This window comes from Oncorhynchus kisutch, linkage group LG24 (assembly GCF_002021735.2).
Source record: "Oncorhynchus kisutch isolate 150728-3 linkage group LG24, Okis_V2, whole genome shotgun sequence".
Taxonomy (NCBI): domain Eukaryota; kingdom Metazoa; phylum Chordata; class Actinopteri; order Salmoniformes; family Salmonidae; genus Oncorhynchus; species Oncorhynchus kisutch.
This window is the reverse complement of record NC_034197.2, coordinates 8,440,071-8,454,269: the sequence shown is the minus strand read 5'-3', so window position 1 is coordinate 8,454,269 and position 14,199 is coordinate 8,440,071. Positions and strand designations below refer to the sequence as shown.

At 49.1% G+C, this 14,199-nt stretch overlaps 1 protein-coding gene across 24 annotated transcripts in view; it reads right to left on the bottom strand.

Moving 5' to 3' along the window:
- LOC109869549 (E3 ubiquitin-protein ligase HUWE1) overlaps nucleotides 1-14,199 on the bottom strand; it is a 79,731-nt gene that overhangs the window by 7,220 nt on the left and 58,312 nt on the right. For 14 of the 24 annotated variants that reach the window (XM_031804155.1, XM_031804158.1, XM_031804148.1 and 11 more), the window contains 15 exons: nucleotides 13,929-14,135; nucleotides 12,491-12,841; nucleotides 9,624-9,834; nucleotides 9,253-9,377; nucleotides 8,767-8,990; nucleotides 7,332-7,547; nucleotides 7,005-7,189; nucleotides 6,220-6,883; nucleotides 5,261-5,972; nucleotides 4,918-5,009; nucleotides 4,482-4,638; nucleotides 3,676-3,811; nucleotides 1,904-2,118; nucleotides 1,400-1,617; nucleotides 443-545 (listed from right to left, as the gene is read on the bottom strand). In XM_031804155.1, coding sequence (XP_031660015.1) covers nucleotides 443-545; nucleotides 1,400-1,617; nucleotides 1,904-2,118; nucleotides 3,676-3,811; nucleotides 4,482-4,638; nucleotides 4,918-5,009; nucleotides 5,261-5,972; nucleotides 6,220-6,883; nucleotides 7,005-7,189; nucleotides 7,332-7,547; nucleotides 8,767-8,990; nucleotides 9,253-9,377; nucleotides 9,624-9,834; nucleotides 12,491-12,841; nucleotides 13,929-14,135 — 3,816 coding nt within the window. The remainder of the gene's footprint in view (nucleotides 1-442; nucleotides 546-1,399; nucleotides 1,618-1,903; nucleotides 2,119-3,675; nucleotides 3,812-4,481; nucleotides 4,639-4,917; nucleotides 5,010-5,260; nucleotides 5,973-6,219; nucleotides 6,884-7,004; nucleotides 7,190-7,331; nucleotides 7,548-8,766; nucleotides 8,991-9,252; nucleotides 9,378-9,623; nucleotides 9,835-12,490; nucleotides 12,842-13,928; nucleotides 14,136-14,199) is intronic. The other 10 variants (XM_031804162.1, XM_031804172.1, XM_031804159.1 and 7 more) reach the window with 9 other exon arrangements.

Here is a 14,199-nt window from a genome sequence, read left to right as displayed (position 1 = left end):
TTAATGGCCCAATGCAGCCATTTTATATCGACATTAAGTACCTTACTGTAATACATTTCCATTCAAATGGGCAAAAATAGTTTTTTAGCATAAGAACTTCCTCAAGCAATAATTTCACTAGGACTGTCTGGGAATGGTCTGAGCGGGAGGGGAAAACCAGCTGTTATTGGCAGAAAGGTCTAGAACTTTTTGTTATTGGCCAATTAACCAATTTACCGCATGGTGGTGACATCACCATAGAAAGACGAAAGTACCGCCCATGCAAACCTGCTGATCAGAAGATCCGGTGTAGATTTTCAACCAGCAACCATCAGGAAGTAACACTGATCAAATGTTCACACACTTTAACAGTGTTCGTTTCTTCAGCCGTTGTACAATATGATGCAAAACACAGGAAAAACTTTACGTGATTAGTGTTGCCGTAGTTTAACGGCAGTCTTACCCAGGGGTGCAAGGTCCTGCTCCAGAGGGGACGGCTGGTCTACATCCATGGGAGACTCATCCCTCTGGGCTGCCTGGGGCTCCGACACTGACCCTACCTCCGACTGGAGAAGAAATGGTAGGGGAAGGGTAGGATGACAAAAGTAAGTGCAGAGAGAGGGAATATTTGGGCAGATGGGAAGAGCGAAAGAGACAGAAATGTGATCAATATAAAATGGCAGACAGTTTACTGGAAAAATGAGTGTACCATGCTGATGCATGATGACATTGACATCCTCATAAACCTGCAGACAGAGGGGGTGACTGGGAGGGGAGCTAGAAGCATGAAGCCATGACAGCTAGCCAATGCAGACCTCATCACATCATACAGTAGAGAAAGCAGGCAGCACCTCCATTCCAGAGCTGGCTTCAAACACTATTTGAAACCTTCCAAATAATTTCAGCATCTGTTCTAGCCTGCCTGGTCATTCCAATACTGAATGCAGTGGATATTTGGCATATCTCCCATCTCAGTCTGTTTTCAGCTTTCATCATGTCAGCGGTATGGAGGTTGTCGGTGTGAGATTGCGGGCTGTACGATGGTACGATGGTGTCAGTAGCAGTGTGTCGGTATCCATGTTTGGAGTAAGATCAATATGCATGGAAATGTAATCGATAGTGTGAGCATATGGTGAGTATGAATGTAAATCAGACCTTGGTTAAAACAGTATTTGCTTTCTTTTAAATACTTCAGCTACACTGAGCGTGCCTGATAGAATGGAACCAATGCTAAAAGTGCAAAAAACACCCATCTGGTACTATTTGAACCCAGGTCTAATGAATAAGCATGTAGTCAGTATGCATCATTTAGTCAATAGCACACAAATGTGTGCTTGTGTGGATCAATAGGCATGTAGTCATGTTTGCTCAGAAGCAGCAGTAGTCGGTCAGTGCGTGCGTTGCGGCCCATCATGCTAACCGTTGCAGCGCTCGCCGTGCCGGGGGCAGGGGGGGCAGCGGCGGGGGCATGGGAGGCAGCCACGGAGGATCCGGCGACAGAGGCGGAAGGCGGGGGTGCCTGCTGGAGGCGGCGTGCCCGCTGCCCCTCTCTCACCATCTGGATGATGGCGTCAGCCTCGGCTTCAAGCTGACGTACCGCTGCCTGGATACTGCTGGCAGAGCCCAGACTGGTGGAGCCTGGACACACAGGAGACCAGTTACATAACACTGACCCAGAGCAGAGAAAATCTAGACTAGAGAAGCTGACATTCCTGATTAAAATCAGGAAAATAACAACCTTGCCAGAGAAAGCTGTCAACCAGTCACGTCTTTTGTGTTTAAAAAAACCCAACTTGTTTCTAATTTAAAACAAAAAATTTTCATATAATTTCTAAAATGAACAGACTGATGACTCTAGCCATTCCTATGAATGATTTTGCCGTGTGTATGTGGGAGCGTGTGTAGTAGTGTACGGTTGTCCTACCTAGTCGTCCGGTCTGCTTGGCCTTCTTGTTGGCGCGGCGCGTGTCCTCTCGGAGTTGGATGATGACCTGCAGAACCCGCAGGAAGAACTTCTGGGTGGATGTCTTCGAGGTCAGGGAGGACATGCAGGGCAGCTGCAGCTCCCGCCCGCCCAGCGTCCGCTTCTGGGCTGCCACGATCACCACGCTCTCCGAGCCGTCGAACCTGCGCCCCCGCCAGCACGCGAGGACGGGCGACAAGGCGAAGTACAGTCATTATACAGAAACAGACCAGTGGTAGAGTAGTAGGCAAAAGTTGTGGCTTAAATGATCAGACAGACGGATTGTCGAGTAAACGAATCGTTACAATTGCCGCCTTGCATTTCTTAACTTTTTGAGCATCTTGACCACGTAAAACTAAAATAAAGATATTCTTTCCGTTTCAAGCCTTGCTTTGTGGTTTTCCTATTTCTTAACACCGTGTGGGTCTCTATTCTCCCACTTGAAAGTGTGTGTCGTATTTAACCAAACCTGAATAGGTCAAGTTGACACTAGGAGAGAACCCGTGATGACTATCCATTAACATGACACTGTAATCTCCAGAGAGCCGTGTCTTTATGAGAGCTAAATGTCAACTTAATCACAAAGCCGCCTCTAAAAGGCTGCTCCAACAGGATACTGTCATTAATACTGTGCATTTAGCCTCAAGATACTGAAATCCTCTACAAGTAATCACTTCAGTCTTCCTTGTCCTACTATGTAGCTACTTGAGTTAATAGACACTTAGCTTAATCTGTGTCTAGCAAACTGGCCTAACTGAAAACCCAACCTCTAAAATGTAAAGTGATGTTTAGTCTAGGAATTAGGACATACCAGTATAGCAATATTTTTTCCAGGGCAAAAATTAAAACACGAAGCAGACCAAACTCTTAGATCGTTTAAAAACCTTCTGTATCTAAAATATTGTGTGCTATAACTTTCAAGTCTGTTTTCCTTAAGACGTTTTGTTCCCTTTACACGATAATAACGAGTATCACGATACTGGTATCACCCCGGCCCTACTAGGAGGGGGCTTAATCTGGGTCCAGAAATGCAGCTGGTACTATTTTGCTCTTTTGCTTCCCCTGCTAGAGTTTACCCCATAACCCCTGGCTATCCCAGAACTTCTCTTCCCCTGCTAGAGTTTACCCCTAACCCCTGGCTATCCCAGAACTTCTCTTCCCCTGCTAGAGTTTACCCCATAACCCCTGGCTATCCCAGAACTTCTCTTCCCCTGCTAGAGTTTACCCCATAACCCCTGGCTATCCCAGAACTTCTCTCTTCCCCTGCTAGAGTTTACCCCATAACCCCTGGCTATCCCAGAACTTCTCTTCCCCTGCTAGAGTTTACCCCATAACCCCTGGCTATCCCAGAACTTCTCTTCCCCTGCTAGAGTTTACCCCATAACCCCTGGCTATCCCAGAACTTCTCTCTTCCCCTGCTGGAGTTTACCCCATAACCCCTGGCTATCCCAGAACTTCTCTTCACCTGCTAGAGTTTACCCCTAACCCCTGACCCCTAGCTATCCCCGAACTTCTCTCTTCACCTGCTAGAGTTTACCCCATAACCCCTGGCTATCCCAGAACTTCTCTTCCCCTGCTAGAGTTTACCCCATAACCCCTGGCTATCCCAGAACTTCTCTCTTCCCCTGCTAGAGTTTACCCCATAACCCCTGGCTATCCCAGAACTTCTCTTCACCTACTAGAGTTTACCCCTAACCCCTGACCCCTAGCTATCCCCGAACTTCTCTCTTCACCTGCTAGAGAGCTTGCCGGCCTTCAGCCTGGCAGAGAGGGAGGTGTCCTCGGCCGGGGCATCAGGTGACTGGGCGTCGGCCCGGGCTCTCCTCTGCTGCTCCAGGTTGTACTCACGCAGCTCAGCCAATAATGTGCCTAGAGGAGAGAGGGGAAGAAGACCACCAGTGATCACCAACCGGTCGACGACAAAGCCTTTGCGTACCAATTTGTTTTGTTTTTTTGTTAAATTTGTTTTGTTTTTTTGTTTCGTGCTGTTGGCTGTAAGTGCAACTAATTCAGTAGCGCCGGGAAGGTAAAGTATTCCAATTTTGAACCATTTCCTCAATCCCCCTCCTCCCAAAAAAGCTCATTATTATGCTCACTCAGCTGTGCCTCACAAGTAATACAACAAATGATCTATTACCAGTGGGCTCATATACCTAGAATTTTGAAATATAATTTCAAAATGGTCTGAGAATAACAACGTTGGCAGGGAAACTCAAGCTTAGCCAATATGCAGTGATAATGTATTGGGCTGATAGCCCACTGCACAAACCTCCTTGATACAGAACTGTTTTTAATAGGTTAATGCTGCATAGGCATAAACTTAAAACAGATTTTTGACTCTACTGGGCATTTCAGTAAAATCTTAAAGTGACAATGAAACAAACGCACCCATTGGTAGTGTCAGCTATCTCAGGCTTTGAATAAAAACACCTTGAACGTGTATTGAGTAGTCTACTGATGCATCTGTTTGCAGTGTGTATCCCAGGTGTCTAGCCCATGAGGCTAGTAGACAGCACGGTGTGTGTGTGTGTGTTTGTACCAATCTGTTTGCAGAGTGTGTATCCCAGGTGTCTAGCCCCACTCAGCAGCAGACGGAGCACAGTGTCTCTGGTGGTTCCATCTCCTCTGGACAGCTGGAGCAGGATGTTGGCTGCATCCTCCAGACCCTCCTCTGAACACGAGTGACTGGTCAGCACCTGGGAAGGGGAAGAGTGTTATTCATTAGGTTCCAAACGGAAGAAAACTGGCTGAAACCGGGAGGAACTTCCTAGGCTCTGGTCAAAAGGAGTGCAGTGTAGGGGGAACACGGTGCCATTTCAGACGCAGCAATGAATTGACCTTTGTGCCTGGGCACCTGAAAGTGACTTGGTGTAAGTTTCCCTAACTGTTACACCAACACATGCATCTAGCCACGTAGAGAGCGATTAGCTTCAGCAGTTAGGGAACCAGTGTTTGTTTTAGTGGTCATTCAGTACCTCGACAGAGAGCTGTAGTTGTTTCTCAGTGAGTCCAGTGGAGGCCAGCTTGGTGTCACTTTCAACACAGAGCACGGTCGCTCTATGCTTCCCTGTCGGGACAAAACACACGCATCAATACTCTCTTCCGCTATGGTGCGTTACCTTGTAGGGCGCACGTAGATAAACATTAACACACCCCTTAGTATTGCTCGATGGGTATTATTTGCTGTGTATTATGTGGGAGCAGCAGCGCTTGTAAGACTAAATTCCCATCTGGGACAATACAGTTGATGTTTTCACATCCCACTCAAATAGAAAGTGATGTCAGTGTATTGCTTGTGAAGATGCTAGTTGTTCTCACCTGTGGCGCTGGCTCCAGTAGTGGTGGGTATAGAGACTATAGCGGTAGAGGTCTGGCCTGTCCCTGAGGACGAGCCCTGCGCTGCAGCCACCACCGAGGCCCCCGACACCACCCCGACGCCTGAGACCACCCCTACAGTGTTCCCCTGAGCAGAGGCGGAGACAGAGCCTGGAGCGGCGGCGGCTGCACCGACGGTGGTGGTCTGCGGTGTTGGGTGTCCGGCGGGGACTTCCGTAGCCTTATTATCGGGCAGGGCGATGGAGATGAGGGAGAGGAGACGCAGTAGCTTCTCGGTTAGCAGGGAGGAGCGTCGTATCACTGGGTGGGACAGCATATTCATCAGCTGGCCCAGAGGAGAAGCCTCTAGGCTGAACTGAGCCCCATCTGCCTCCCCTCCCGCCCCCAGGGGAAGAGTCTTCATGGAGGCCTTGCCTTTCCTCGACACATTCATGTTGTCCAGCTTCACCAGCAGGTCCCAGAAGTCGGTAGAGATGCCAAGGGACTGGGGGGTGATGGCCGCGCCACAGGCGCCCCCACCCAGGGAGTTCTGGGCTGAGGAGGGGGTGTTGGAGGAGGTCTGGGTGGATCTAGAGCCTCCTCCTGCTGTTCCGGTGACGATCGAGGCAGCAGCACACAGACGGGAGTCTAGTTCAGATGTGGAGGAGGAGAGCAGGTCCTTACAGCGCTGCTGGGTGAAGTGACTGGGGAACACCTGGAGATAGATAGGAGAGCAACACATTAGGTTAATGACCTGGACTAACCAAGAGACACACACATTACATTGACAATTCACAATTTCCCCGACATTTTCAAACAAAAGCTCTGGTCAACTGGCAGTTAACCATCAAACACACCATTCATAAATCAGCACAGAGTTTTTGGACCCCCAAGATGAATGACTGACAGACGTGAGCAGTGACGTGTTCACCACCCATCCAGAATACGAAACAGTCTCCTACCTTGGCCAGTTGGATAAGAGTATCCAGTACGTGCCGACAGACCACAGGGGCGGCCTGGGGGTGGATGTGTACGGTCGACCCTCCTCCCCCTGCACACGTCATCCCCGCCGCACCCCCCTGTACCCCTCCTCCCAGGGTCCCCCCGGGCCCTCCTGATGTCCCCCCCGCAGAGTGCCGGTCGGCATGCTTCCGTCCCGACGCCCGCTGGATCTGGAAAATGTTTGTACGGCATCCTAGCGCCGCGTCCATGGAAACGGACAGCCAAGAGAGCTGGGAGGAGCTACGAGACTCTACTCGGTTGAGAAGCTCCAGAGAGGAGGAAGAGAGGGAGGCGGAAGCGGTTGCTGCGGTCGTAGACCCTTTACTCCCTCCGTAACCTCCCTGACCGCCGGCAGTCCGCTTGCCTCTGGCGTCTTCCAGCCGGGTGGTCTCGACACAAACCTCACTCTCGCTGCTGCGCTGCAGGATGGAGAGGAGACTGCGGATGACCCAGCCACGCGTCTGGGAGTGGTAGCACAGGTTGCGGAGCACGCGGTGCAGACGGCTGGTGTTGAGTTTGGGTTCGTCTACGAAGAGGAGGACTAGGAGACAGGACAATGCCTCGTGGTCCAGGAGCAGACGACCCCGCAGACGCAGCAGAGAGTCCACACTGGAACTGGACGGTCTGGGGAGAGGACAGAGGACAGGTTAGATGGGAGCTTGTCATAAGATGTCATACACACACACACTTTAAACAGACTCATCTCTCACAGACTTTATCCCCACACCAGTCCTCGCCCTCTCACCTGCTCTGGTTGGCCCCTCCTCCCATTTGGAAGGTCCCGCCTCTCTGCACGGCAAGGCGGGTGTACTGTACCCCTCGGTTGCCCCCAAGGCGGCTGGTAAACGCAGGTGACCTCAAAATGGCCGACAGGGCCGAGCTGGAACTATGGCCGAACAGCCTCTCGTGCATCAGCTGTCTCTGACGAGCCTGGTGATGTCAAATTGACAAAACATGCAATCATAAAATGACTCCATATATATATATTTCTAATTGTATTTTTTGAAGTTATTCTATGCAAGTTCACTTTTGTTACTTGGTGCTAGTGTAAAGTAAAACGTTTGAATCTTACACTCACCTCCTGCTCCCGGCGCAGCGCGGCTGCCTCGGCGGCGATGTCCGGGGGCATGACAGCCAGCACGCTGTCCTCCATGTCTTCTAGGACGGAGCGCCGCAGCTCCGAGGGGAGGGTCTGGATGAAGGTGACGGGGTCCAGGGGAGTGTCACCTTGCGTGGGCTGCTGGGACAGCTCTCTACGCTGCTGTTCAGCACGTTGTTGGGCCAGGACCTGGGGAGAGGAGAGACCGATGAGAGAGTTCTTTAATTAATGATCCCAATTTTGAAAAAAACGTATTAAGGCTTTAAAGCATTCATTAAGTCTTCCTAAGGCCACACAGAGGCTTCAACAGCTTGAGTATAATGGAAATGTTAGGTGTTAAACCAAGATCACTAAATCTTCCCCTCTACACTACTCATAAACATGTACGCTACATGGCTCAAAGTATGTGGACATCTCATTGCAAAACCATGGGCATTATTACGGAGTTGGTCCCGCCTTTGCTGCTTTAACAGCCTCCACTCTTCTGGGAAGGCTTTCCACTAGATGTTGGAACATTGCTGCGGGGACTTGCTTCCATTCAGCCACAAGAGCCTGGCTTGCGGTCGGCGTTCCAATTCATCCCAAAGGTGTACGATGTGGTTGAGGTCAGGGCTCTGTGCAGGCCAGGCAAGTTCTTCCACACCGATCTTGACAAACCATTTCTGTATGGACATTGCTTTGTGCATGGGTCATTGTCATGCTGAAACAGGAAAGGGCCTTCTCCCAAATGGTTGCCCAAGTTAGAAGCACAGAATCGTCTAGAATGTCATATGCTATAGCATTAAGATTTCCTTTCACTGGAAGTAAGGGGCCTAGCCCGAACCATGAAAAACAGCATCCACCAAACTTTACAGTTGGCACTATGCATTGGGGCAGGTAGTGGGTCTCCTGGCATACCCAAACCCAGATTAGTCCGTCGGACTGCCAGATGGTGAAGCGTGATTTATCACTCCAGAGAACGTGTTTCCACTGCTCCAGAGTTCAATAGCGGTTAGCTTTACACCACTCCAGCTCTAGCTTGGCATTGCGCATGATGATCTTAGGCTTGCTCCTAGACATTTCCACTTCACAATAACAGCACTTACAGTTGACCGGGGCAGCTCTAGCAGGGAAGACATTTGACTAACTTGTTGGATATGACGGTGCCACGTTGAAAGTCACAGTTCTTCAGTATGGTCCATTCTACTGCCAAAGTTAGTCTATGGAGATTCCATGGCTGTGTGCTCGATTTTATAAACCTGTCAGCAATGGATGTGGCTGAAATAGACGAATCCACAAATTTGAAAGGTGTCCACATACTTTTGACCATGGTGTGTATTTAAGCTAAATTTTAAGCCCCACATAGATCATTCACAAGACATAATACATAAAAGGATGATTATAAGGGTGATGTATTTTCGTTCCTCACCTCCTCCTGTATGGCGGGTGGCAGGGCAGCCAGGAACTCAGGGCTGACTTCTGTGACGCCGGGTCCTCCTCCCAGTACGGGGGCAGTGGTGGAGGGGAGGGTGGCGGCGGCAGGGGGGCGTGCTGGGGGTCGGATACCCAGCTGGTTCTGGAGCACCTCGCGACGGATATCCTCTGGAAGAGCTGCCAGGAAGGATGGGTCTACACCCTCTGGTAGACTGATGCCTGGAGGAGGAGGGGGGGGGTGAGTGTAGGGCTCTACTGTGCATGACGTAACACAAGGGTGGCCAACTCTCCCTCTGGAGATCTACGGTGTATGCATGCTTTTGCTCTAACAATCGAAGTCCAATTAAGGTCCTGATGAGCAACAGGTGATTAGAAGAACCGTGTGTTTGCATCGGGTTGGAAAAAATGTGCTTTCTCCAGGAGGAATGCCCACCACTGAGGTAGAGGGGCCAGAGAAACCAGCCAATGAGACTCTTCTTACCTGCCAGTGGGTCCTCATCCTCATTGCTGGTGGATGGGAAGGGCTCTTCCTGGATGGCCTGGGATTGGCTGTCTGCGCTGTCACTCCGGGGCATGGTCTCTCCAGGGGAGGAGACAGAGGTGGAGCTACAGAGGGGCAAAGTATGAGCGAGGGAGACAGAGAGAGCTAGATCACATTAGATCTAAACAGATCACATTGGAATAAGTAATATGTTACAGTAGTAGCTCCATCTTGCCCATTGATAGGTTAGGTATAATTTTGTTCATGTTTGATATACACCTATCCAAATATTTTACATCTAGAGAAGTGCCTATAGGAGCTAGGGTTTGAATTTGGAACGTATCGTTAGTATTGTCCGCCAAGACCCTCACCCTGACTCCCCGTCTGTCTGCCTGGCCGTCAGCCCGCCGTCTCCACTCCCTGACAGCTCCTGTGGCAGATGGACAGCCTGGGTGGGGTTGGGGACAGGCTCTTCCTGCGTGGCAGAAATGGGGCTACTGGTATCCATGGGAGACCCTTCCAGTAGTGACAAGCCCACCGCTGCAGGCTCAGCGGTTTCCACGATGTCTGGACTCAGGGAGGCTGGGCGGAGAAGATCGGGGAGAGGAGAAGAATGAGTGAAAGAAGTGGGGAGGAAAATATGGGAGAAGAGGGGAAGAGAGAGAAGAAAAATGGTCAGTTAATACACTAAACAAGTCTGACGGAAAAAAAGTGGTTGCATGAACACATATGCTCCGTTGCAAAATCTACACTAGCACGACACTTTGAAGCAATGTGTCGTTAGCCATGATTAGGGCTTTGGCAGTCATGACATTTTGTCAGCCTGTGATTGTCAAGCAAATAACTGCCCGTCTCACAGTAATTGACCGTCAATTAACAAACCCATTTACCATCTCCTGGCTTCCATGCATAGCCTACAAGTCACAAATGCAAAACCTTTGGAACATCTACATTTGATAAAGTCTAATAAATCCATGTAATATAGCCTACACCGTCACAATAAATCAATTATCTATTTTAGACGGGTCTAAAGAAGCATGATATGAAGAAAATGTAGTCCATTTCAGAAGAACAGAATAGCATACACTGAGTTGTCCTTATGTTAGGCCCTGATCTGGCTGTGCCAAATGGCTGTGGGCTACACGAGTTCATTTAGCAGACAAGATTTGCTTCGAATTCTGTGGCATTTTATAGTATGAAGAACACAACTGAATAAAATAGAAAGTATATTTTCTCCAAACGATGAAGTGCGTTGAGCTGTTAAAATTAACAAAGAAACAGCTTATCCTATATGCTTCATTTAGAGTTAATTATGCAACTTTGGTTGTGATACAAACATTGGACTGTGTGTTTTGATTTTTAATCCATTCTCAGGCTTCATGATCCGACTAATGATGATTATTATTTTTACCCCCTTTTCTCCCCAATTTCGTAGTATCCAATTGTTTAGTAGCTACTATTCTTGACTCATCGCTACAACTCCCGTATGGGCTCGGGAGAGATGAAGGTTGAAAGTCATGCGTCCTCCGATACACAACCCAACCAAGCCGCACTGCTTCTTAACACAGTGCCATCCAACCGGAAGCCAGCCGCACCAATGTGTCGGAGGAAACACCGTGCACCTGGCAACCTTGGTTAGCGCAAACTGTGCCCGGCCCGCCACAGGAGTCGCTTGTGCGCGATGAGACAAGGATTTCCCTACCGGCCAAACCCTCCCTAAACCGGACGACGCTAGGCCAATTGTGCGTCTCCCCACGGACCTCCTGGTCGCGGCCGGTTATGACAGAGCCCGGGCGCGAACCCAGAGTCTCTGGTGGCACAGCTGGTGCTGCAGTACAGTGCCCTTAACCACTGCGCCACCCGGGAGGCCCCAAATGATTATTTATTAAAGAAATGAAAGGCATGAGCTCTGCTTAGTTTTTTGCTTAGGCTGCACACACTTCACCAGTCTCATTCACAATTTGACAAGCACTTGAGATAATGCCTCAAATTTCCCGGCGGCATCCCCTTTGTGTGGCGGTAATGCCCTCTAAAAAAATCCATGCCTTTTGCTGCCAGTGGCCATTGGGCTGAATGAAGATAATAATTATAATTCCCCTCTCCCGGCTGCATGCCCTGAAGCACTGCTCACTCACATGGCTCAATTATCATTAGCCAATGTCCGTCACATGATCCGGTCTTTCTCACAGGCTACAAGTGAAGACAGACATCGTGGATGCAACTGCGTGTGTCCTTATCCAATTCCGTGGTGCATATTGAAGTTATTGAAAGAACTGTCCACAGTTCTTTGTCAGCCAACAAGATGAATACGCCTAACAAACAGCAAAAGCACTAGCCTATGTCAATCTACTATCCCCCATCGTACAAAAGTTTACCTATTCTATTTTTTTGAGAAATAAACATTCCAAAAAGTTATACACTAATATTGTCACCCATCAGACTATTCTTGATTAACCTTGTCTTTACATATTATAAATAATATAAGTGTGAAATTTGAATGGACCATTATAATGCACCCGTCTTGAAACTGGCAGAGGGAAAAAATACATATGCACTTAAAGGGATGGAAGACTATTTTCCTGTGGTTTATTTTCATGCCAGCCAGGTAGGCTATACTCCTGTTGTAAAGAGAAGCAATGTGTTTAATATTAGGAAAGTTGGGAAATAAATATAGTATGGCTAGCCTATAGAAAGCTGATGGGATCCTCTTTTTAAAAGAGGCCATCACTCAGTTTTTTCACATAATTGCATAGCCTATAGAAATGTTGCACAACATGAGCTTGTGGGCTCTCATGAAGTGTTTGATTCGATTTTCCATTTAATTTGCATTCATGTCAGAGTGATTAGAGGGACAATAGAGTGCTGGCAGTTATCAAGTTTGGTAGGCTAATAATGACCATCAGCAGCATCAGAGCTTGGAGAAGCCTAATTACTGTGACTAACTGGTCACTTGGAATTTGACCGCCGTCATAACTCGTGACCGCCGGTGTGGCGGTAATACGGTCACCGTAACAACGCTAGCCATTATGGCTATATTTAAAAGGAGACAGCTTAGTCAACAACATCACTGCAGCTACATGTGTGCCCTTACTGCTCATCAGTCACTCTGTGAAAGAGCTACCCTGGTGCCCTGGATGGATGAGACCAACGGAATGGTCTCAAATGTGCAAACTCCACCAACCGGTGCGCTGGGAAAGCAAAAACGAACACACTTCTTAAAGTTTCAAAGTTAGTCTACCTTCCCTGCCTCCATCCATCACTCCTCCTCTCTCACCGATAGTGGGCACCGGGGACATTTCCATCTGTGACGCCTCCACTTCGCAGGTCGGCCCATCGGATGCCGCCGCAAGGGCAGGAAGACCGGCCCCTGCCAGGGCGGCCAGTGAATTGGCATGCGACTCGGCCAGGAGCAGGTCTGCGATTGGCTGGTGGACCTGCTGGCTGATGGCAGTCTCTAGGGAAACCAGGGCCTGTTCGTGGGGGGCGGGGGTTGTGGGGGTGACCTCTCCTGAGGGGGGAGCGGTGAGGAAACCATCCGAGACCCGAGGGGGGTCCAGACACGACACACCACTGCCCTGTGCCTCACCTTCTGAGTCAGGGGGGGGACAGAACAGAGAGAAGTTAGAGTTTGGGAGACCTAGGTTCACTTGATCTCCCTCTGATGGAACAACACACAGGAGGGATGAGTCAAACTAACTCAATAGTGAGCTATAGGTTCACCACTACAGTAGTTACATATAAAGTACAGAAACAGGTCCTACAGGTGTGCTAGTATTGGAATAGATTAAATAAGGGAAACTGACTGGGGGAACCAAGGAGAAGTTTGGGGAGCACCGAGTTCGAGGGGTACAATGCTATCAATCCAAAGCTTATTTTTTCCTGGGTGAGATTGCTGAGAGTTGGGCAGCACTGAGGAAGGCAGTAAGTTGTATAGTTATCTCCCGTACGGGGCGCACTATCCTGATCCCCAACAACAACACAACTTACTACCTCACCACAGCACAGCCACAGAAGGGTATGGGTTCCACATGCACGGTGTTTCGTATAACACACACACAGAAGCACATTAGGTTGCATAGCAACATCATGGTGTAGCTCACTTGGTAGAGTAAGGCACTTGCAACGCCAGTGTTGTGGGTTCGAATCCTACGGGGGACCAGTATGAAAATGTATGCACTCACTACTGTAAGTAGCTCTAGATAAGAGCGTCTGTTAAATGACTAAAATGTAAATGTAACTACATTCTCAGTAACATCCCCCCCCCCCCCCAAGTATTAGTTGCAGAGTAAATGTCCAAGCCAAGTTGTCAGTCCCGTGGTTTCCATGGTAATAGGGTCGTCTTGGCGTTGCCGTGGGAAAGACAGTAGACTGTATAGTTATCTCCCAGATCTGGTGTGATCCTAAAACTATACAAACTACTACCTCAACCCACAGCACGCTACGCTGTGTCCGTCTGTCTGTCTGCTGGCTTCAAGAGGGTCCAGACAGAGGACACTTAGTGGGCCAGAGTCCAATCAAACATGCACAGAAAAAAGACAGAAAAAGTGAACAGGAAAGAAAGGATTCACTTTCGCAAAAGGGTTAAAAGTTCACCTCAATCCGGTAAAAGCACTTGCACTCTTACAAAGAAATTATACTTAGTATAGTGTTCGCATTTAAAAACAAGGTGCCAGTACCAGCAGTGGTCTCTCCAGCCGCACCATTGACCGTCCCCAGTCCCGAGCCCTGTAGACTCTGCTCCCTGGCTTCCTCTCCTCCTGTCCTTCTGTCGTTCTGCTTAGCCTCCTCCTCCTCCGCCAGCTGGCGTCTTTTCTTCTCCCTCCTCTCCTCCAGCTCCTCATCTCTCAGGGTCTCCAAGTGTTGCAGGATAGGAACCTTCACCACTGGGAATGAGAGAGATGGGGTTAGAGGGATGGGCTGGGGTGTACACTGTGTGTGCATCTACAA